This window comes from Herpailurus yagouaroundi, unplaced genomic scaffold (assembly GCF_014898765.1).
Source record: "Herpailurus yagouaroundi ecotype Mexico unplaced genomic scaffold, PumYag 187, whole genome shotgun sequence".
Classification (NCBI taxonomy): Eukaryota; Metazoa; Chordata; class Mammalia; order Carnivora; family Felidae; genus Herpailurus; species Herpailurus yagouaroundi.
Genome location: NW_024412418.1, coordinates 162,585 through 185,538, shown reverse-complemented (window position 1 = coordinate 185,538; position 22,954 = coordinate 162,585). Strand labels below are relative to the sequence as shown.

At 61.1% G+C, this 22,954-nt stretch overlaps 1 protein-coding gene across 9 annotated transcripts in view; it reads right to left on the bottom strand.

The window, feature by feature from the left end:
- Positions 1–5,326: 5,326 nt before the first annotated feature.
- The window catches only part of RAB3IL1 (RAB3A interacting protein like 1), a 42,766-nt gene continuing 25,138 nt past the window's right edge, over positions 5,327–22,954 (bottom strand). For 7 of the 9 annotated variants that reach the window (XM_040494888.1, XM_040494890.1, XM_040494894.1 and 4 more), the window contains 10 exons: positions 14,966–15,221; positions 14,415–14,510; positions 14,228–14,305; positions 13,322–13,540; positions 12,229–12,381; positions 11,586–11,714; positions 11,379–11,491; positions 9,765–9,864; positions 7,130–7,196; positions 5,327–6,317 (listed from right to left, as the gene is read on the bottom strand). In XM_040494888.1, coding sequence (XP_040350822.1) covers positions 6,235–6,317; positions 7,130–7,196; positions 9,765–9,864; positions 11,379–11,491; positions 11,586–11,714; positions 12,229–12,381; positions 13,322–13,540; positions 14,228–14,305; positions 14,415–14,510; positions 14,966–15,221 — 1,294 coding nt within the window. In that variant the 3' untranslated portion in view covers positions 5,327–6,234. Of the gene's footprint in view, positions 6,318–7,129; positions 7,197–9,764; positions 9,865–11,378; positions 11,492–11,585; positions 11,715–12,228; positions 12,382–13,321; positions 13,541–14,227; positions 14,306–14,414; positions 14,511–14,965; positions 15,222–21,496; positions 22,277–22,954 lie in introns of those variants that run through there. The other 2 variants (XM_040494895.1, XM_040494889.1) reach the window with 2 other exon arrangements.

Here is a 22,954-nt window from a genome sequence, read left to right as displayed (position 1 = left end):
GCGCGGCTCTCCGGGCCGGCGAGGGCGGCGTCTAGGGGGGGGGAGGGGGCCCGCCCCGCCCGCGGGGGCCGCGGCCACCACGCCCGGCGCTGCCGGGGGTGTCGTCGGCTCCCGGCCCCGCGGGTGGGGCGGGGGACACGGGAGAGGGACGGGGACTTTACACCCTCGGCCGGCGCCGCGCGTGCCCTCGGGGCCCAGGTCTGCGCCGGCGGCGCTTGGAACGACAGTCTGCGCACACGGGGTTTCGAGCCACGCGTCCTGGAACGTTAAATCCTGAGCGCACAGAGTTGGGGACGCTACCTCGAGGCGACTGTAAACAGCTTTCCGCCAATCGGGGCGCCCCAGCGGCGGGGCGACGAGGCCGCCGTCGGGGCTGAGGATCGTGGCCGGGCCAACCCGCCCCACGCGGGGGCCGTCTGCGGGGGCCGTTGGAACTGCAGGGTTGGGATCCCGAAGGGTGGCCGGTGGCGTGGAAGGGGAGAAGGGGGCACCGGAGTCGGGGGCGGGGCGCTGGCATTCACGGGTGCTCTGCTGGATGGCTTGCCTGTTACAGTCCCCTTCCCCCGCTTTTGGCTTAAATAAATTCAAGTCCTTTTGAGGGTGTAGGGGGCTCCCCAAATTACTTTGTTGGGTTTTTTTTTTCTTTTTCTTTTTTTTTTTTTTGAGATAAAGACACCTGTTCCTAAAAGCGAAGCGTTCACACTCAACGTGAAATGAAATCAGGCTGAGGTTATGTGGCAGGGTAGTGGGTATCAAACTTGACCGCATCAGAATCATGGGACAGCTTGTCATGACAGGCCGGCTGGGCTCACCCGCAGAGTGGGATTCGGCAGGGCAGGTCTGAAGGCAGAGAACTGCATTTGGAACGGGTTCCAAGGGTGGTGATGCTGATGTGCTGGCTCAGAGAATGCACTTTGAGAACACTGAGGGTATTTCTCTTGTAACTTTATTTTTTAATGTTTATTTATGTTTTGAGAGAGAGAGAGAGACACACACACAGTGTGAGTGGGAGAGGGGCAGAGAGAGAGGGAGGCACAGAATTCGAAGCAGGCTCCAGGCTCTGAGCTGTCAGCACAGAGCCTGACTCGGGGCTCGAACCCACGAACCGTGAGATCATGCCCCCAGCTGAAGTCGCACGGCTGAACCGACTGAGCCGCCTGGGTGCCCCTGATACACTAACTTTTTATCTTGGTTTCACAGTTTGTAGGATATCATGATAGCTGGAATTTGTGGGGCAGGAGGCCAGGCTGCCAAGAAAGGCTGAAGGGGCTTCTGGGTTCTCCTTGGTACCACCAGACCTCTATTCGGTTGCCAGGACGACCGGTCAGGCCTTGCGGTCACTATGGCCCTGGATGGCCTGAGCACCGACTCCTCCTTGAACCGCCTCCCTGAGCATGCGTGCGTGTTGGGGGCCGGGTGGATAGAGGTGTGTGGCTGGCGGCTGAGGTGGGAGGTGACAGCAGAACCCTACCAGGTTTGCACAGAAGCACCAGGATAGCCGAGGCAGGCTCTTAGGGGACCTGAAGCTCCCGCACCCAAATCCAGCCGCCCCCCAGGGGCATGCCCCCCCCCCCACCGCATCTTTAGCAGCCCTCCATGTTCCCCTAATGCTGACCCCTTCCCCCACTCCCCTGGTCTCAGCCACGTGCAAGGCAGCTGGGGGACTGGAGTGGGTTGGAACCTCCCCTTGCCCCAGCTGCCCCCAGAGAGGTGAGGAAGATGAAGGCCTGCACAGGGTCCCCAGGAGGTAAAGCAGAGACAGGGCTCAGGACAGTGCCACCCTTCCAGCCACGTTCTCCCAGCAAGGAGAGAGAGGTCGTGGAGCTCCCCTGCCCCCTGTGGCTGTGGTCCCCTAAGGCCTGAACTGGGGGTCTCTCCCTCATAACCCAGCCAACAGCTTCCCACGTGTGATTTCTCTGCAGGCCTCGAGGCTTCCATCGGTGGCTTGACCACTCCAGGCTTCCACCCAGGGGACTTTGCAACGCTCCTAAAATCAGGGGGTCTGGGAGAGCTTGAGACTCCATTATCCCAGTCCCCACACCCTCCATGTCAGGGCATCTCGAAGCCTCTCAGACCACTTGGAAAGGGAGAGGCTCCACTTGGCGTTCCTGAGCTGCCATTGGGCCACCGCCAGGCCCTGGGTTTAGGCAGGGGGAGGGGAGAACTAGCTGAAAGACAAGGGAGGGTCTGGCCAGCTGCAGCATTTTGGGGGGAGGGTTTTTGTGCTTGTGCTTGAGGTTTGAGGGGAGCCCCTCGAACCACTGGCTGGCCCCTGTCCCGGCCCCTGCGGGGCCTCTCCTGGCCACGAGCTGGCACACGGGCCTCTCGTGGGACACACTCGCGTCTCCGCCCGCTGTGGAACCACCAGCCACTGTCCTAGAGCCCAGTGAGACTCGGGCAGGCCAGCGGGCAAATTTACCCCCAAAAGCTCTGGGCCTACCGGCAAGAGCAGTCACCAGGCCCAGGCACGTGCTCGGCGGCAGACACAGGTCAGAGCTTTGCAACTTGGCTTTGAGTTAAAGTTCACCACACCGTGGGCTTGGGGACCAGGCCCGGGACACAACTCTTCGGCAAAGGGTGCAGTCTGAGGGGGCCAGGGCCACAGAATCACGTACGAGCTGTGGCCCCACCAGCCACGAAAGTCTGTCCCTGACGGCGTCGCTATAGCACAGGCTCCTCCGAAGGTCCCTGAGTAAGAAGGCGGCGCATACAAGTGGCCGACGAGCGTGTGAAAAGATGCTCAACACCACCGATCATCAGAGCGCTAGAAATCACAACCGCAGTGAGCTATCACCTCACAGCCATGAGGGTGGCCATTATCCAAAAACACCGACGTGGCAAGCGTTGGCAAGGGTGTGGAGAAATCGGGACCCCCCCCCCCCCGCGCTGCCGGCAAGATGGTAAAAAGGCAAAGCTACTGTGGAAGACGGTGTAGAAGACACAAGTCAACAAATTGAAGACAGGACTACCACATATCGCCCAGCAGTCCCGCCTGTCTGTATAAATCGCCAAAGGAATCGAAAGCAAGGTCTCAAAGAGATAAGTGCGCTCTCCTATTCATCGCAGCATTATTCGCGGTAGCTAACGGGTGGAAACAACCCAGATGCCCCTCAAGGGATGGGTGGGTAAAGAGACTAGTAAATCGTTATGTTTTTTGCCACCATAAAAGACACGAGAAAGGGGTGGGGGAGCTGCGAAGATCATTTAGTCCCATTCTCCCAACTCACAGATGAGAAGACTGAGGCCCAGAGAGGAGCCCATTGCCCGGGTACGCAATCCTGGCAGCATTACATGAGGGCAGGCTTGGCAGATTGCAGACTGTGACACAGCAGAGCAGTGCGTAAGGCCAGCGTGTGGCTGGGCTCAGGCTCAATGGCTATGGTTGGAGCTAGCTTTTAAGAGGTGGCCACATGTACCAGGAGCACTTAGAGAGGCCCGAGTGAGTTATCTAGAAAATTCACTTAAGAGGCACAACTCCCGTACGGCCGATGTCGGTTAATCCTCTCCCGACTCCAAGAGCCAAAGCCGCGAGCCCCCTCCGGAGAGCCCCTGCGCACCCCCAGAAGCCTGAAGAGCTGGGGTGGGGGCGGCTGTAAGCAGGGGAAAACGTGGGAAGCCAACTTAGATGGAAATGCGCTTCTGTCACTGCCTGACACTCAGTTTCTCCGTCTCTGGACAATAGGACTAATCCAGCGCCAGGCACAAGGCAGGTGTCTAGGAAAATGATCCTGGCTCTGGGGCACCCGGGTGGCACAGTGGGTTGAGTGTCCGACTTCGGCTCGGGTCATGATCTCGTGGCTCGTGAGTTTCAGCCCCATAAACGCTGCCTGCCTGTCAGCGTAGGGCGCGTTTCGGATGCTCCGTCCTTCTCTCTCGGTCCCTCCCCCACTGGCGCTCTCCCAAAAATAAATATTAAAAGAAAAAAAAAAGGATACCGGCTCTGGAGCTGGTCTCATCCATTCCTATCTAGGGCCACCGTTTCCTGGGTGAACTCTCGGTGCCTCAGGAGCTTTATCTGCAAAATGGGGAAACGGTACCTCCCAGGACAGCCCTGAGGGTTAAATGTGTTAGTATCAGCTACTGTTGGGAGATACTGAGGCCAGACTGCGTGTCCCTTTGTCCCTCACACGTCTCGTTGCCCACCACAACCCTCTAGGCCTGACAGGAAATCCTATCACAGGGCCAGGCAGAGCAAGTCTGGGGTGTGGGACCCGCTGCCAGGGCTCTGAAATGTTGTCTGGTGTCTCCTTGGCCCTGGGTGTGGCTTGTCCGGGGCCATGGAAGCTGGGGGCAGGGATGGGAGGAAATCTGCGAGGCTGGAGATCAAGAGGGACCAGGCTGGCGGCTGGACAGGGTGACAGGGTTGGGTGGCCTTGACAGAGTCCTGATCTACTAGCTGAGAGGCCCTGAGGCCTCAGGCTAATCGGGGCCCCTTCAAGGTATCACCAGCCCCAGCACACACGGATTTCCGAGGCTGCTATGCCCCTCCCCCTCCCCCACTGGCCTGGACCCACACCGATACAGGTGGGGAGGGGATGTGGAATCACAAGACACCTCTCCAGGCCCACCCTGTGACTACTTTTCCTTGCGAAGAAACCATCTAGGAGCGGGAGTGGCTGGCAAGGCCACAGCCGTCATATCCCTGCCTGCCTGCCTGCGCTGCCTGCAGACATCACCAATCGATCCCCGCACCACTGTCTTGTACTCACACCCAGCAGCCCTGAGGTTTTGACTGTGAACTCCAACCTTCCATTAGAAAGAGGCAGGGAGGGGGAGCCTGGGTGGCTCAGTGGGTTGAACATCAGACTTTGGCTCAGGTCATGATCTCACGGCTCGTGGGTCCGAACCCCGCATCGGGTTCTGTGCTGACAGCTCAGAGCCTGGAGCCTGGAGCCTGGAGCCTGGAGCCTGGAGCCTGGAGCCTGCTTCAGACTCTGTCTCCCTCTCTCTCTGCTCCTCCCCCGCTCATGGTCTATCTCTCTCCGTCTCTCAAAACTAAATAAACATTAAAAAAAATAATAAAATAGGCAGGGATACCAGAGGGGGACCTGCCCAAGGTGCCCCTGAGACGGCTCCACTCTCCCCACAGGAGGCCATCCCGCAGGGGAGAGGAGGTGGGGATCGGCCCTGCTAACCCACAGCCCCACGGACTGGACCCGCTGGAGAAGACTCGAGTGGTACTCCCTACAGCAATCCCTTCAGGATTTGGGCCTAATCCCAAGCACGAGGGCGGGCTAGGGAAGGATTTGGTTTCATTCCTTCAGATGCCCAAGCCTTGGCCTGAGCCCCAGGGCGGAGGAGTGAAGGCGCGTGGCTGCCCAGCCTCTACCAACAAAGCCTTCCTTTATTAAATAGAGATCGTGTTACATTCCATTCAAAGGAGGAAATCAGCCACGGTGAGGGATGTGTCCAGGTTGGACCCCGGTCCTGAGTGGGCTGTGAGGGGCGAGGAGGGGCCTGTGTCCTGCCCACCCTCCCCCGGTCCTGTGTACAGGGCTTGGCGACCTCAGCCCCCACTGTCTGAACGGCCACCCACAGCTGAACACAGACACGGTGTCCTGAGGCCCTGTCTGTATTTTACTTCGGGAGCAAAGTATCCTAATCCTTCCAGTGGTGGGGGCAGGGCCTCCAGGAGCACAAGGCTCAGATGGAGGAGGGGGGGAAGGTCAAGTGCGAGGGTGGGAGGAGGGGCCCTGATCCATCTTAAGAACAGTTTGGGGTAGTTCTCAAGCAGATGGTGTGCAAGTCCTTGACAGCCCCTTGTGGCCGCACTGCCCCCACGGGAATGGGGGAGGGATGGCCACACGGGGGTGCTGGTGGCCCAGGGCTTGGGAACCGAGGTGGGAGATACCCTGGAGGTCAGGCCACCCAGTGTGAGCCCTTTCTGAGGACATCACAGCAACAAGGTGACTGCAAGCAGCAGCTCCCAGGCCTGCAAAGGGGGTGCTGAGCCCCTGAGTGTGGGTCCAAGCTCCTTGGTCTTTGGTGCCTTCTTGAAAGTCTCCTGGTGGCTGTAGGGCCACTGGGGAAGGGCGAAGGGTCAGCTCATGAGGTCCTGTCTTTCCCGGGATGAAGATTTGGTACCGGCTCAGCAAGGCCTCCATGGCCTGGCCATCTGTCCATCTGCTCGGCTTCTGGCTCAGGGCTGGCGCCAGGACCCTGTCTTCCTGTCTGTCTGTGCCGGGGCAGGTGTTGGCTGTGGCTCAGAGCCCCCCTCCAGGCTCCGGCCATGCCCTAGGCCTCCTGGGGAAAGAAGCCGAGCTTGGCCAGCGACATCTCCTTCCGCAGCCTCGTGATCTCCCAGAACATCGGCTCCGCTGTAGGCAGAGAGAAGGTGGAGGGCTCAGTGACAGGGTCACCTCAGGCAGATGGTCCAGCCCCCGGTCCCCTAGCTTTGGGCAGGGCAGCTGGCAGGTACCCTAGGGCTCCCCGGTCCCCCAGGACAGATAACCTCAGTAAGTGGCTGGACCTCTTACAAGCGCCACGCTGAGGCCTTGCAAACTGTTGAGGGCTGAACCCACTCTGCACCGTACCAGTGGGAGAGGTGACACCACCCCTACGGCCTGACACCCACCCACACAAACACGCTGCCACACATTTGGTGGTGATTTCCAACCCGTACCCTTGGGGTCTCAGAGACCCCGAGCAGTCAGCAGAGCCATGGATTCAGCCCAAGATCCCCTCCAAGGCCTTGACCCCCAAGCTGGGGAGGAGAGGCTCAGACTCCAAACGGACTGGGCAGCAGGGAACCGAGTTTGGAGGAGGGGCGGGAAGCTAGACCTTGCAGAATAGGGCTGAAGGGGATAACAGGTGGATGCAGGACCAGCCCTGGCAAGAGTGAAGTGGGAGGCAGCGTTCAGTGTCAAACGACCGGCCGTGAGGAGGTTACCCCCAGCGGGGAGGAGATTCACAAGGGACACCCCATCGTGCAAGGTTTCTGATGCCCCAGGCCGGGGCCTGGGAGAGGTTGCTGGGTGGGAGAAGGCAGCCGGACCCGGCAGACCCTGGCAGGGTCCTCCCCTCTGTCAGGGCAAAGCCCAGCCGGTCGACCCCTCAGATGCTGGCCCGCCCTCTCGCTGCCCCCATCCCTCCCAGGCGCCGCCCTCGCCGGCCACCAGGGGGCGCTCACCTTCCTGCCGCACCAGGCCTTGCTGGATGTAGCGGATGTAGGTGAGGAAGTTGCACACTGCGGTGATCTGTGGACACAAGTGAAGAGGCTGTGACCTGCCAGCCCTCACGCTTAGGGTCCCCCCAAGAGCCAGGGCAGGTCGGAGACCCGAGCCACAAATCCCACGTTCCATCAAAGCTAGATAACGAATGCTCCCTGAGTGGCACAGGACTGGGCTCTCAAATTTAATTGCCAACAGTGGTATTAGTCCTGCTCCTGGGAAGAACAATAGCAGCAGCTAGCGTTTAACCCGGTACGCGTATCCGAGTGAGGCAGACATGCCTATCATTCCCAGTTGACCCAGGAGGAAAGCAGAGACTCCAAGAATGAAGCCACCGGACAGCAATTATAGAGGCCACGAAACAGTCAGTGGCTGAGCTGGAAGACGAAACCAGGTGGCTTGCCCTAGAAACCACACTCGTCCCCAGGCAGGCCTGCCTGCTCTGGGCGCTGGAGGCCCCGGCCAGCCAGGCCTTGGCCCTGTGCTCCTGGTAATGCCAGACGGGACAGGGGGATCCGGAGCTGCTCACCGGGGCTGCCCTGGATCCCTAGGCCTGAAGCACCCAGCTTGGCCTGAGGCCTGCTCCATGTTGGGCCCTGTGCTGGGCACCGCAGACCCCAAGTTGGCCCTTCCACGAAGACTCACATACCGCAGGGAGGGTGCTGCTGGTACCCTGCCCAGGCCCCTTCCCCAGGCTGGGGCCCCCTCTCCCCACTACTGAGAGGGCCGTCCACTAATGGCTCCTAGGTGCCCCTCCGTCCCCCCGTCCCCTGCATGCCACAGCCAGTGACTGGCCCACATGCGGTGTATAAAAGGTCAGCCCCCTTGCCTCAGGGTGGAACCCACTCTGGGCTCCAGGGCCCCCACGGATCAGATTGCAGCCAGACTCCAGCTGAGGCCGGACACTCCTCTGCCCACCCTATCCCGCATTCATGCCTCCTAAGAATAGCATAAAATCTTCGTCCGGGGCTCAGCTTCTAGGGAACTCAGCCTAAGAAAGGGCAGAGGGTAGCTGGCAGCTGTGCCCACGGCAGCCTGTACTGAATGTCCGGCGCCTGGGGGCAGGGAGGTCAAGCGTGTGGGAACCCACAGGGTCCAGAGTTGCAGGGAGGGGACAACACCCCTGGGCCCTCAACCACGTAGGAATCCTGGCCAGCAGGACGAAGCAGGCGCAGGGGGGTCAGGGCAGAGGTCGGTGCAGGAGAAGCTTGTGGGCCAGGCCGTGGTGTTTCCCAGTGGCCAGCGGGCCCCCGCAGGAGGCTGGTGAACGAGGTGTGGCACCGAGCAGGGAGGTTCTCTCCCCAGGGCTGCACTTTGGGGACACAAATCTCTTCTCCCTGTGGATTCCACACTCCTTGGTCTCTTCGGAGTGTGGGGACCACATCCTGAAACTTCACACCCTTCTCGTCTCCCATCCCAGCTCTGCCCAACGCAGAGACATAGCAGGCCTGGAAGAAACAAGGTTCTAGAGGTAGTTTTGCCAGGCACGGAATGTCTGGCGCGGATCCTTCTGGTGAGCCCTGGAGGGGCTCAGGAAAATGCCACCGGACAGGGCTCTGGGCACAGATGCGTGGGGCGGAGGCTGCAGCGAAGGGGGACTGGGTTCAGAATGGGGAGCCTCCAGGTCTAGGCTATACCCCCTCCTAAGGCATAGACTCCCCATATGCAAATGGGGCTCAGCTCACTGCCGTGGGGGTGGCCAGGACAACACATTGGACGCCCTGCGGGAGCTGTCGTAACCAGACAAGCTGCCCAGCAGTGGGGCCATCTGTCCACTCTGATCCCTGTGAGGAGCCTCTAGTAGGTTGAGGGCAGGAGATGGTTCCTAAAGGAGGACCCACCCACACTGTGTCACCTTTGTGCCAAGCTTCAGAACCTTCTCACACATTCTCTTTGGCTCCTTACAGTCCTGTTCACAGTCTGTGAGGGGACAGAGGAACGAGGACCACCCGACCCCTGCCCCCAGCTCAGTGAGGTCCACTGACGCAGCCTGGGCCACTTGGCATGTGAGGACGGAAGCTGGGATTCCCGGAGCCCTCGTGGCACCTGCCACTGACAGTCACGCTCGAGTAACAGACGTGCCTCAGAACGTTCTCAAGAGCCTGGGGCCAGAGCCTGAGCTGGGAGTCAGGAGCCTGGAACTTTAACCTGAACTCTAATGTCACTCCCATGGTTAGGTTTCGGCCAGCACCCAGGTCCCTCAGTCCTTCACCCCTAGGAACTGAGTCTTGCCGATGGCCATGGGAGCTCAGAAGAGGACCACTATCCCCAGGAAGGAAGCAGCCAGCCTACCCCTTGACTGGAGCCTCTGACACCCTGAGCAGAAGATCCAGCTAAGCTGGGCTGACTCCTGCCCCAGGGAGACCGTGATGATAAACAGGTGTTGTTTTAAGCCACTAAGTTTATGGTCATTTGTTTTGCAGTAATGACAAACTAATTCACCAGGCTCGGCTGTGTGGCCCCAGTCAGTCTCTGTACCTCTCTGAGCCTGTGCCCTGCTCTGCAGATCAAGGTTGTGCTCCCAGGCCTGGAGCCCGGAGCCCCAGCCCAATGTGCCCCTGAGAAGCCAAGTGACACTCCCATTAGATGACTTACCCTAGCCCGGGAGGACGGTGAGATGTAATAGTGATTCTCTGAGTCCCCAAGCCGGATTCGGTGGCGACAGGCACGAGCCAGCCCGCTCAGGGCACAGGTACTAGAGGAAAGCAGAGGGGGCCTTGGAGGCTGGCTGAGGCTCGCCCACCCAGCTCACGCAGGCAGGACGCAGCAGCCAGAAAGATGCACAGAGGGAGGGAGAGGCAAACAGACACGGGGGGTGGGACCTGGCAGCCCCTCCCTCGACCCCAGCTTCCCAAGAAGCCCAGGGCCAGGCCAAGGAAGGGGCAGCCCTAGAAGTCCCTGGGATAGATCTCGGAACTAAGCTGGATCCCACCCCTAAAGCCCTCACCTCGCCACTGTTGGGCAGGAGAGTTCAGTCAACCTCATGCCGGGTGTACCAAAGCTCCACTCTCTGCAGTCCGCCTACTTTATCGGGACACTCAGACTCAGTGATGCCCTCCCCAGCTAAACAAGAGTCTTCTCTCTCCTCCACTCTGTCACCAAGTCCCCAGGCTAGGCCTCGCAAGGGGCCTTTTGCCTGGATCCTCTCAGCTCCACGTTACAGCCAGGGGCTCCTCCAAAAGCCCGTATGTAACCCATCATCTTTCCCCACTGCTTTGCTACTGCCCAGGAAACCGTTATGGAGAATCCAGAGGAGAGGAAGGTGAAGTAGGCTCCTGGGGTGCAGGACTTATCAGTGCCTTTGCTGCCTCCAGATTCACTGTGACTCTGACTGCACTTGGCAACCCTCTTTTCAGGGTACATCTACTGATGAGCTTGTGAAATGCTGGCCTAGTGGGTCAAAGCCCAAACTTCATTCAAGGCCCTTTACACTCTGGCCCTCCTGTGTGGCCTCAGCCCCATCTCGCTACCCACGCCACCGCTCTGCAAACCCAGTGATGCTTCCATTCATACCGTGGCCTCTCACACCTTCACTCATGTTGTCCCCTCTGCCTGCAAGGCACATCCCTACTTGGCAAACTGCCACTCATCCTTCAAAATGGCTCAAATATTCCCATGAGTGACAAGACTCTCCCCAAGGGGCCTCCCTGGCAGGTCAAATCCTGGGCTGCCAAGGGAAAATGCTCCCTGTCTCTGCCCCTTGCTCTACCAAGGCTATTTTGTTCTGCTGCGAGCCCTGCTCGATGCCAGCTGAGTAGCAGGAAAGCCAAGACATGAGGGCTGTTTGGTTATTTATTAGCAGAAGGGGAGCCAACAAATGACTTCACTTACATGTCAGTCGGGGCCCAGAGCCCATTGTGGGAGAGAGAGTTGGGGGTGGGAGAGGGATGTCTGTCAGGCTGGGAAGAGGGAGACTCCAGCTCCCAGACCCCCCTGGATGGCCTGGGGGTCCGTGACTAAAGGCAGCAACTTCTGCCAAAGATTCCTCCCCGAACAGGACCGGGCGGGGGGGGGAGAGGGGGGTGGTGATGGCAGCCACCGTGCTTTTGCACTCTAGCCCACCCCCCGCCCCTGCTCCTCTCGGGTCCCACACCCGGACCCTCCGCAGGCAGGCCTGAGGCTCAATCCCTGGCCACCCCCTCGGCAGAGCTCAAGGCTAGGTGTGGCTCTCTCAAGTGCACAAGGAAGGGGGAAGGGCGCTGAACGTACTTGGTGCTGCCACACTCCACCGCGGCCACCTTCGCCGTGGGCGGCATCTGCGAAGCCACGGGCTCGATGGTGAGCGTGTTGTCCTCCACGGCGGCCCGTACCAGCGCCGAGAGCTGCAACAAAGCGGGGCAGCAGGTGGAGCAGTGAGGGGCTGACCTCTGGCTGAGGCGCTGGGCCCAGGGTCAGCCACCCTCTGCCCTGCCTCACCTCCTGCATGGTGAAGTCGAGGCAGGGGCCCACGTCCTCCCGGTACACCCTTTCAAGGAAGGGGCAGGACTTGTCCAGGGTGGGGGATTCCCTCCAGGCCTGGAACTCTGCGAACAGGGTCGTGTCCACCTGTGGGGGAGGGTGAGCGGGGCGCAGCGGTCAAGGCGCTGGGTGGGGGGGAGAGGCAGCATGGTCGGGATGGGCAGAGCCCACAGCGGTGGGGAGGCGGGGACGTTGCCGGACGGGCCCCAGCCTGCCTGCGAGTCTGTCCCCAGTGGCCAGGGAGGGAAGCTGAGTCCCGAGGAAGGACGGCCTCCTTCCTTTCGCCCCAAAGACCTCAGAACTCAAACTTGCACATCCAAGTGTGCTTTTAGCTTCCTGCCTCTACTTGGGTCCAGGGCCCCTTCCTGAAGACCCTCGCTGCCTCCTGGAGGGGGAGAAGTTGAAAAGTGGCCCCGCGGGACCCCCGCCCCCCTCCCCGTACACACAGGTACCACGGCACACACAGACACAGGCACACAGAGGGAACACACGCGGGCCTCCTGCTCTGGAGAGGCGACCCGCTGGCCGCCCTGGGGCACGTGCAGTGTGAGTGAGGCTGCGGGTGGGGGACGGAGGGGCGGCCCCTCTCTGCGGCCATTACCTGTCGGGAAAAGGAGAGAGAGGTAGCAGAGGTGGAGGTGGGGGCCGTGGGCGGCTCCCCAGGTAGGAGCTGCCAAGCCGGCTCGTAGGTGAGGTGAACAGCCTTGCTGGGGACCACGCAGAGGAGCAGGGAGAGGAGGGGGGCCAGCCCGGGCTGGGTGGGCAGGGCAGACGGACGGACAGACAGACAGGTGCACAGAGACAGACGGGAGGAAGGAGATGTTAGTGTTCAGTCGGAAGCTGAGAGCTCGGAAGTGGGGGGAGGGAGAGAGGCCTGGCCCGCACCTCCTCCCTGGAGGCTCCAGAGACATAGGGCAGGAGCGGGCTGGGGGCTGCCTTGGTGTCAAAGACCACAGGAAACAGAATCCCACGACAGCCCTTGTAGGGCTCGCCGGGTGCAGCCCTGAGCCGAGCTCCTGACATCCAGGTCTCGTCAGCGCCCCATAGCCCCAGGAGGCCCTACTTTTGTGAGGAAACTGAGGCTCTGACAGGTGACCTCACTCGCCAAAGGACATGTGGCCAAGGACCTGTGGCCGCTGCCCAGCCTGGACCAAGCAGCCCACGCACCCAGCCACCCAGGCGGGGAGGGAGACAGCTCCCAAATGCTATGCTTGTCTAGGCACCTGAGCCAGAAGGTGTCGAGGACCCTCGAGTCCAGGGATGCCCCAAGACGGTCTTGGGCGTCAGGGCTGTGGGCGCCCAGAGTCCAAGCAGCCTGTCCCCAGAGGCCCAGCAGTGGCCTCCTTAGGCCGAGGCCTCCTTGTGTCTCCAAGCAGAACTCCCCCATCCCCCCACCCAAGGCAGGCCCTCAGGCCAAGGCCAGCCTCAGGCGCACAGAACATCACCTACTGCTTAGAGGGGCTTGGAGGGCCTATCAGGCCCCCCACGTGGTACACCCAGAGGCCGAGGCCCAAACCTCCTATCACAGAAACCTGCCCAGCCCTCCCAGAGGACACAGAGGCCCAGAGAGGGCAGGCCAGGCTCCAGGTCACACTGTGAGGGGTCAGGCCTCTCCACTGGGCCCCACTGCCTGGGGGACTTTGGGCACTGTCTCCCTGTCCCGCGTCCACCACCGCCCGCCCGCCGCCCCTCACCTCTTTGCCCTCCTTGTCCGGGGTGAGGGTATGTCCGGCAGCGGGGCACACGGCGGGGCAGAGGGTGCTGCTGGTGCTCTTATGGCGCAAGTGGCCCTTGCGGGGCCCGGCCTTGGTGGGGCTCAGCAGCTGTGGGTGGAGCTCGCGGTTGGGAGAGGCCGGTGTGGACGTGAGGACCAGTGTCTTCAAGGCTGTCACCTCTGCCTGCAGCATGTCGATCTGGCCGGGGTGAGGTGGATGTCAACCTTAGTCCAGGGCTAACGCTGCCCAGGCTGCCCCTGCCTGCCGCCCCGGCTCAGGACAGCCTGTCCCGGCAGTGACTAGTACCCGACCCCTGCTGTTACCCTTGGAATGGCCTTTGAAGGGGGGACTGACACACCCATTTCCCAGCTAAGGAAACTGAGGCTCAGAGAGGAAACGCGGCCTGCCTGAGGTCACACTGTACGTCAGGGCTCTGTGACGTGCACCTGTCTGGGAGCTGGCCGGGCTTCCCACTGAGGGGCCCTCAGGAGCCAGGAACCACACAGCCCTCGCATTTTACAGATGTGCAAATAGACTCCAAGAGAGGAAGCTACCGGCCCAGGCTCCCACAGCCAGCCTGGGGTTTCTGCTTTGTAAAGGGCTTATGGAAGGAGGCAGGAGAAATTACACTGCCCATGGGATCCTCCCTGCCCTGGTGAGGCCCCGCAAAGGTCTCTGGTGCGGTGCGAACGCTGCTGGGGTCCCCGGGGAGCTGTGTCGTCTCAGACACCTCTGCCTCGACGTCCTGGGCCGTGGTCTAACCATCCCCGCCACCCACGAGAACACGCCGGGGTCCCACCGGGTGGCGAAAGCCCAGCGCTCTTGGGGGCTGGCGGGGCAGGGCGGGAGCTCTGGGTGTGGCTCGAAGCACGCGGGGGCCCTCACCTTGCCCCGCGCCTCCTTCAGCTGCTTTTCCGACGCTGCCTGCTTCATGTTGGCTGCTCGCACCATCTTGTGGGCTTCCTGGGAAGAAGGCAGGCTCCGTGTGAGTGCAGAGGGGCCTGCGGACACCCAGCAGCAGCGTTCCCCACCCTGCAACCACCCCCCGCCCCCGCCAAGCCGGCCACCACACCTCAAACAGGCTGGCTGTCAGCTCCTCCAGCTCCCGTTCCAGCTGCTCCCGCACTCTGGACAGCCGCTCACACTCCTCGTCCTTCAGCTTCAGCTCCTGGGGAGGGGGAGGGGTTCCAGGTGGGTGGCTGTGAGCCCCACAGGGGCCCCAGGCCTGGCATGGATGGGACCAGGCACCCCGCTTCCCCCCACCCGCCCCGATCAGGCTCCATTGCCAGGGTCATCTTACGTGGGCCTCTGGGCCCCGACCGCCCTTCCTCTGTTGTCCTACAGTTTATGATGCATTTTCCATTTAGCTTGTGGCATGTTGAAGCCCCACCCGCCAGTCTATTAGAGCTTAGGACAGGCTTTCAGAGAAGTCAAGACTTCTAGAAGTCCTTCAAAAGTCACAAGCAGAACTCTCTTCTGTGCTTCCCTCACGCCCAGCACAGGCCTCCGTGCAGCCAGCCCTGGCAGGTGCACAATCTCTCTGGGTGCCCAGGGAGAGCCCACAGCTCCTCCAGGCGGGCCCCTTGTCCCCGCAGCCCCTCCCGCTGCCCTCTGAGCCCCCACCTTCTGGGCTTTGTGAAGCTCCTCCCTCAGGAACTCTGAGCCCTTCTCGCGGATCTCCATGGAAGAGCTTCGCAGGCGGAGCACATCCAGCGGGGCGGCCGCAGGGCCCTCCTCACCTTGGGCCTCCTCCCCTCCAGGGGTCTCCGCCAGGCCTCTTGGGGACTCCGTCCTGTGGCTTTTGCAGGGGCCCACGCTCTTCCAGGGGGCGGGGACAGCCTCAAGGGGCGGCGGGTGGCCCTCGTCTGGGTGGGGCTGGCTGCGAGGCAAACAGCAAATACAGGGTGGGGTCCTGAGACCCAGAGCTGAGCCCAGGCACCAACCCTGGACAGCGCACCTGCCACTCCCGGCCTACTCTGTAAAATAGGGACTCTACCCGTGAGGCTGTCAAGGGCAGAAGGACCAAACATGAGGTCACCTGGGAGCAAAGCCCCGACTCACTCACCTTTGTCAACCACCCTCTCTAGCTCAGGGCCTAGGGCTGAGCTTGGCACACAGTAGGTGCTCAGTTTATCTGTCCAGCAGAAGACTGGAAATGCACCAGTGCTGAGAATCTGAGTTTCCACTTCTACAAAGTGGGGAGGATCCCAATGGCCCTACCTCCAGGGTCACTGGATGGATGTGACCTGCATAAAACCTTGGCACCCAGGAGGCACTTAAATGGGAACCGCCTTCTTGGCTATCGGCAATGCAAATTTTATGCAAATTATACCCCATTTAGGGTGGCAGGGAGAGGAAGGACCCAGCCAGGGCAGGCATTGCTGAGGTAGGAAAGTTCTGCCAAATAGCCCAGGCCAGGCGGACTGTCTTCCTGCTCCCTGTGGGGAGCAGTCTGGGCTCTCTCCGCTGGTCTGCCTTGTGAGCTCAGGCAAACACCCTTCTCTGGGCCTCAGGATCCTTCTCTCCCTGAAGTTGAAGACCCTAGAGGTAGTGAGGGGGCCATCAGCCTCTGTCCCCCACCCCCCACTGTCCATCCACACCCCTCACTTTGCAACAGACCCTGGGGAGGGAGGGAGGCAGGAAGGGAGAGGGCCCGGCCGGCACTGGTTTGTGCCAAGACAGCACCTCTGGACTCGCTCAGTCAGCAAAAGCTGGCAGCTCCTGAGCCAGCAGCTTCTGAGCGTCGGTGGCTGGGCTGAGGGTGAGTGGCTGGGCCAGGCCACTGATAACAGTGGGGAAGTGGAGGGGAGGGGGCTCAGCGGGGCCCACACAGGAGGGAGGAAAGACGAGGCCAAGGGGTCGTGAGACTCAGGATTGCTGAGGGGAAAGTGTGAAAGGCAAGACTGGGGATCAGCTGCTCCTCCCTGTCATCTGGACCCCGGCACGGTCACCAAGCAGCCCCTGAATGTCGGTGCCCCTCCCAGGTAACACAAAGGGGCTGGGGACCCAGGGACCCCCGCAATGAGCCCATTCCCAGCCCTTCACGTGGCCCTGTCCAGGCACCTAGTTTGGCCTGCCCTAGGCTTTGGAACTGGCCCAGAGTGTGGCCTCATGGTTCCTTGGCTGAGTCCTGCCTGGCAGGGACCGGGGACTGATAGATGAAGTGGGAAAACACATCTGTTACTCCATCAACAGCGTTTATGCCAAAGATCTTTCCTAATACCCTTGGGGGTGGGGGAGAGTCTCGTTGGCAAGGGGTCCCTGAGGCTCGAGGAGGGGCTATGGCAGCACTATGGCGGCCCTGGGCTGGGGTCCGCACCCAGGGGACTCCCACCATGCCAGATGCTGGGATACTCTGCCCATGCCCTCTCATTTAGGGCTCTCAGTAGCATTTGTGGGACTGTCCCCATCCCACAGATGAGGGACAGAGTCTACAGAAGTGCAGAACTTGCCCAGGTTCACACAGCTGGTGGGTGGCTGTGCAGGATGGGCAGCCAGGTCTTCAGCCTGAAGCCCCCACCGGGTGGGGGGGGGGGTGAGTATGAAATCACTGCATCAGCCTCAGGGTCAAGGTCTACAAGGCCCCGGGTGGACTCAGGAGACGACTCCTTGCCGCAGCAGGGAAATCTGACCCAGTTCTGGCCCGACCAACTTCTCAGCCTCTGCTCAGGCCCAGACACTGCCTCCCAGGAGGGCAAAGCCAGGGTCCAGGCCAGGCTCTGAGCGGGGGTACGCGCCAGCCCCTGCGAATGTCACCAAAGTTCTCTGAAGCTGCTTCCCACCTGTGGGACGGGGGTAACGACCTAGAGTCACTGGAGAAGCACCACGTAAAGACCGTGCCGTCCGTGGCCACATTTGGCAGATACCCCTACTGTGCCTGCCCGGGCTCTGGGTCCCGCGGCTGAAACCGCAGGCCTCAGGGAGGTCCTTCCCGCTGAGAGTCTGGGGGCCCCGGGCCCAGTGCCATTTCTTCAGGTGAGAGAGGATGGCCATAGTCACTCAGGCTTGGGGGTGGGGGGACGGGTGGCAGACCCCAACTCGAGGACTGCACGTTTCAACAGGATGGGTGAGAACTGTGGGCCAAGGGTGGGGGTGACCCAGGCAGGATTCCAGGTTTCAGACAGCCAGCCCCAGTGCCTTTCCTTCTGCAAGGACCACCCCACACATCAGCCATGTCCCCGCCGAGGAGAAAAAGACCTCCAGCCCCTCCCACGAGGGCCACCAGTGTGGTCTGGGCCCCGGGCCCGAGTGAAAGACACTAACTCTCCTGCTGGTCCCAAGGGCATGGGCTGGGGTTATGGCTGGACTGCCCCCCCTTAGTTTCCCAACAGGCTCTCACTTCAGCCCCCTGCCGGGAAGGATGGGGGCCCTCTTTTGCAGCCAGCCAGAGGCAACAGTGGCCTCCCCACTACCCATCTCCCATCCTCCCCGCCCCCGGCTTCCCCAGTGAAAAAGCCCAACTCAAAAAATCCTAATGGCCGAAAGCATATGAAGAACACGTCCACCCCGTAGTCACGAACCACCCAATGCCGGGGCCAGGGGTTCAGGAAAGACACCCCCCGCCCCCACCCACCTCGGTACTGGAAGGGACGCTTGAATCTGTAGGCCCTCCCCTCACACTTCTAGGCTGTGAGGCGACTCAGAAATTTCAGGAGGGGCCCTAGGCCCCACAGGTCCAGCCCCAGCTTCACACACTTTAGCATTCCAAACCAAAGGCTGGCAAACCTCAATGGGACCACCTGCACTCCTTGGACAGGCATGGGCTACCACACCGCACCCCCTCCCCGCCCCTCAGCCCTGGTCCACGGCCCTCTGTTGGAACCTTTTCCGTCCCCATTCCCCGCAGAAACAGAGTCCAGCATCCACAATACGCTGCAGGGGCCCCTGGGAAGGGGTTAGAGGCAGGAGATAGTAAGAGTCAAGGTCAGAGGAAAGTGGGAGCATCCAACACCCTCCATCCTGAACCGGCTCCACTGCCCGGAGCCCACGACAGTTTATACAGGAAAGGCCCCACTGGGTCACTTCCCCAGGAAACACACAAGGGGGTGGGGGTGCAGTAAAGCAATCCTCACCCCCGCCAATCCTGCCCTAGGCCAGCCGGCATGGCTTTGTCTCCATCCACAAAAAACGGCAAAATGAGAATCAGGTCCCCTGGATCCTATGGTCTTCAGTCACCCGGAAACCCCCACTGGACCAGGAGGGCCTGTGCAGAGGTCACTCCCAGGGGCCAGGAGGGCCCAGCGAGGATCCTGCATACCTCTTCCCATCTCCGGCCCAACCGGCCCGCCATGAGGTCTTTCTGCCCCGCGGTCTCTCCCTGTCCACTGACCAGGGCCCAGGTCACCTCTTTGAATTAAAGATCCTTGTGCTGATGGGCATGACAGGTTCATTAAAGAAGCTGGAAGGAGCTGGTTAGGGAGGCTCTGGAATTGGAGGGAGCAGAGCTGGGACCACCGGGACACAATGGGACCGCTAGCATCCGCCCGGGGGCCAACAGGGTGGCTTCGGCTGATCCGGTCTACAGGGTGGTGCCACGGCACAGGGGCCCAGTTCAGACTCGTGCTCATGCACCCACAGGTGTTCCCGTAAGCCCTGAGGGCACCGAGGCTGACAGCCAGGTGACTCTGGTCTGGGGGCCGCGGGGGGTCCCAGGAAAGGCTTCCTGCAGAGGCTCCCTGACTAGCCAGCAAGCCCGGCCAGGCTGAGCTGACAGAGAGGGGCTAAGTCTACAGCTCCAAACCGTCAAGCTGTGTTCGAGTCCCAACCTCACGATGCCGCGGCAGGGAGATGCTCTCCCTAGCCCGCTTTGGACGATGAGGCACGTGATGTTCAGAGAGGGGTGGCGACCTGACCGGAACAGACAGCCAAAAAGTGACAGGGTGGGAACTGAACCCAGAGTCCCAGCTCTATCGCATCATGTGACGCGTCAGCCGGAAAAATCCAGACGGGAGGAAAGATGAATGGTGGTTTTGGAGAAGTGGGGCGGGATGCAGATGGGGTTTGAGGAAGTCTGTGGGCCGGGAGGGGGCTGTGCACAGGCCACGCAGACACAAAAGACTCAGGGCTGGGGGGACTGTGGCATGACCTGGGGCTGGAGAGAGGGACAGGGGAAAAAAAAAACAACAAAACTGCAGTGCCTAGGGCCAGAGAGCCAGCCTGGAGGTCTGAGGAGCAGCCACTGCCAGGGTTGAGAAGGGAAGGTTCCAGAAGAACAGGACAAGGGTGTCATATATTTCATACATAGGAGCAGGAGGCCAGGCCTGCAAACTGAGTGGGACGCCAGCGTGGGGTGGGGGGCGGGGAGAGAAGGTGCAAGGGGGAAACAGAGCGGGAGGGCGGAGGTCAGCAACAGCCTCGGGATGGAAAGCAGGGAGGTTGGACACCTGAACCCGGTGGACCAGACCAAGCAAACCGTTCCCCGCCACAGCCCCAGGGCTGCCAACCCGGTCCCAGCCCAGACAAGAAATCCAGCCCCGTGTCTCCACTGGGAGCCAACACAAGGCCTGGGAGGGTGGGCGCCGAGCAAGGGGGCACACAGCACATGCCTCACATCCTCCTGCTTAGTCCTAGTAGAATCTGACGCCCTATGACCTTGAAAGTCCAATAGATATATAGTGAGCGCCCATCGTGTGCTAGGCACCCCACCAGCCCCGATCCACCCAATCTGCATGACTGCACACGGAGCTCCCTTCGGACCACATTCTAACTCATTTTGCTCCCCCTCCTCCACCACCCTATTGGGCACAAATCCTGGGCAGACCTGGGGAGAGTCTAGGACAAGCAGGATTCTCATGAGGGTCTGAGCTCCACACAAGTGCAGGAAATATAGCTCCACCGGTTGAGGGGGCAGGGGCTGGTGGGGGGGCGGGGTTGGTTAGATCCAGGAGAGCTTCCCCGGAAGAAGCAGCTGGGAAAGGTGAATGACTGCTGCCCAGGGAGGAGGCCCGCCCTCCTGCTCCTGAAGCCCCCAGACCATACTTCGGAGGAAGTCCGAGCCTGTAGACCCCTGTGACCTCGGCCCAACCCAACCGGCAGGGGCTCCCAGATCCAAGCCCCGTAGGGTAACAACACCCAGAGCAGTTAAGTGACCTGCTCAAGGCCACACAGCCTATGTGCAGCCCTGGAGCGCCGCCCCCCCCCCCCCCCAGGGTCCTGCCTGCTAGGACACAGTCCTCCATCCCTGGGAGGTTGGGGGGGGGGGCTTGTTTCATTCCTGAGGGGTCAGTCAGAGACTGGCCCTCCCTAGAGAGAAGTATGATTGGCCCCATCTGTCAGATAGGGAAACTGAGACCAGGGGGCTAGACCAATGGCATGTGGCCGCTTAGCGGCAGAAAACTAGCCCAGAACTCAATTTCTGGTCTTTGCTGACCGAGCCCCAAGTGCCCAGCACCACGTCAGCCGCAGATATACCCAAGATGCTGTCCTCACTGCCTCAGAGCAGGCTTGGCCACCAAGACTGTGGACGTGGGAAACTGTGGGAAACGGGGAGGGGAGTATCCCAGTTATGGGGGAGCTGCCTCTGGGTTCAGAGTTCAGGGCTCCTGCTCACGGAGTCCCCAGGAAGAGGGCCTGCCTGAGCTCCTGCAGAGTCCTGCCCCTGCCACCCACCCTAGGAGAGCAGCCCTGGGTCCGGGGCCAAGGGGGCGAACTGGCACCAGGACCCAGCCATCAACAGCTGCTATTCCTCACCTACCGATGAGAAAACGAAACCCCAGGGACATTGACAGCTTAGCCAGGGCCACTGACTCCTGATCCCCGACTCATACTCTAGAATGAGGGCCCAAATATATACCTACCCAGACTGTCATGAGCCACTGGAGGCCACAAGCCCAAGCAGCTCAGTCAGACTTACGTGGGCAAGTGTGACCCCAAGCAGGGTCCCTTCCAGCTCCTGCTGGGGTCTGGATGAGTTTCCAGGACACCAGACCCCCAGTGGATGCTGGCAGTTTGGCCCCTGATCCTTCTTCAGTCCCTGCCTCCAATATCCAAGTCGGGGGAGGGGAGTCCATAAAAATGCAGTGCTCAGGGGAACCCCAAAACTCTGCCTCTCATTTCCAGGTCCAGCTCCTCCTTCTGCCCCCTATGCTTTCCATCTGCATTTATAAAGCGCCTGCTAGGTGCTCTGTACCTGAGGCCCTAGGGGTCCAAACGTACATGCAAAAGGTGAGCTATACTGAGGATCATGGCGTGGGGAGGTCAGCTTGGCAGCCTGGTTCATCCAGAAGGCTCTTGGAAATATGGCAGGGAGGCCGGACTAGGGGTCTTCTCCAAGACCTGGAGTCTTTTTGACTTTGTCTTTAAAGAGAGCGTCTATCTGTTGACGGCTCCCAGCCCTGTCTGTCTGGCCCTGGCCTGGATGCCTCCAGGGAAGAGCACTCTGGGCCTGGATCACGCCTGGATCACCTGCTCATTTCATCCAGAGACCCAGAGAAGTGAGGCCATACGCTCAAGATCACACAGCAACTCAGCGACTGTGTTTTGCCTGGGTGGCCCCAACACGTGGGGTCACAAGCTTCTTCCAGACTAGGCTGCCCCTTAAACACAGTTAACCTCAGGCAAGGATTGCGCTAATCTCACCAGGTTCCACATTAACCACTTTTTCCGGAAACTCACTCTTCTTGGGCGGGGTGGGGGTGGTAGTGGTCATGGTGTGGTGATTACGTTTCCAAAGAACACACAGGCTCCGCTTCAACTTTCGCCCTTTAAGAGTCTCACCCCTCTCCACACCTCACCCCTACCAGGAGCCCTTTCTCTCAGCACCCCCTGCTGGGGACAAAGCCCCACAACTCCCTAGCATCTCAGCTCCAGCTTTGCTGGGCACCTGGAGTAAAGTGGACCCAGCCCACATTAGAAACCTCTCCAACCTGCCAGTCTCCCGAGAGGCTTCCCTCACTCCCCAGCTGTGGCTGGGAAGGGGCCCTGTCCTGGGACCACCCAGTTGGCCCAGTTCTTGACAGGAATACAACCCACCCCACTCTGGCCACATCTCTTCCAGGACCTGGCCTTTCCAGGCTATGGGGAAGAGGAAGTGTTTGCCCAAGTTCCTGACAAGACCACAGGCTTTCTGCACGGCCAGGGCAGGGGTCCCACGCCAGGTGGGCCAGAGACTGGGATCACCCCTGACAGCCAATAAACAGTCACGGGGACTGGGGCCACCAAGCCGGGCCCCACGGCTGTGCCGCCCCCTTCGGCCCGCAAGGAGGTCCCACCCCACACCTCCGAGCCAGGCCGGAGCCAGCAGCCCCAGATGGAGCTCCATCAACTTACTAGCGACCTTGGCAGAGACTCGGCCCCCTTTCTCCCACTGCACTGCTTTCCAAAGGTTCATCCAGGCTTGGGGGCCCCCTCCTCCAGGCGCGCCCCCCAGACTTACTCTGGCTTGCACCCCCCGCTGCCTCCCTCCTCACTGGCGCTCCAGAGGAGCTAGGAATTGGCGCCGTCCCGCCGGGGAAGGTCTGCCGCCCACCCTTCACAGTCCCCACCCTCCCGGAGACCCCCGACCGCCCCCCGCCGGGTGTCCTTCCACCTCCGCCCCGAGTTGGCTCGCCCGTCCTCGGGCCACAGGGGGCCCCTCCGCCGCGGGCAGGGGGCACACGCGGCAGGGACCCCCCC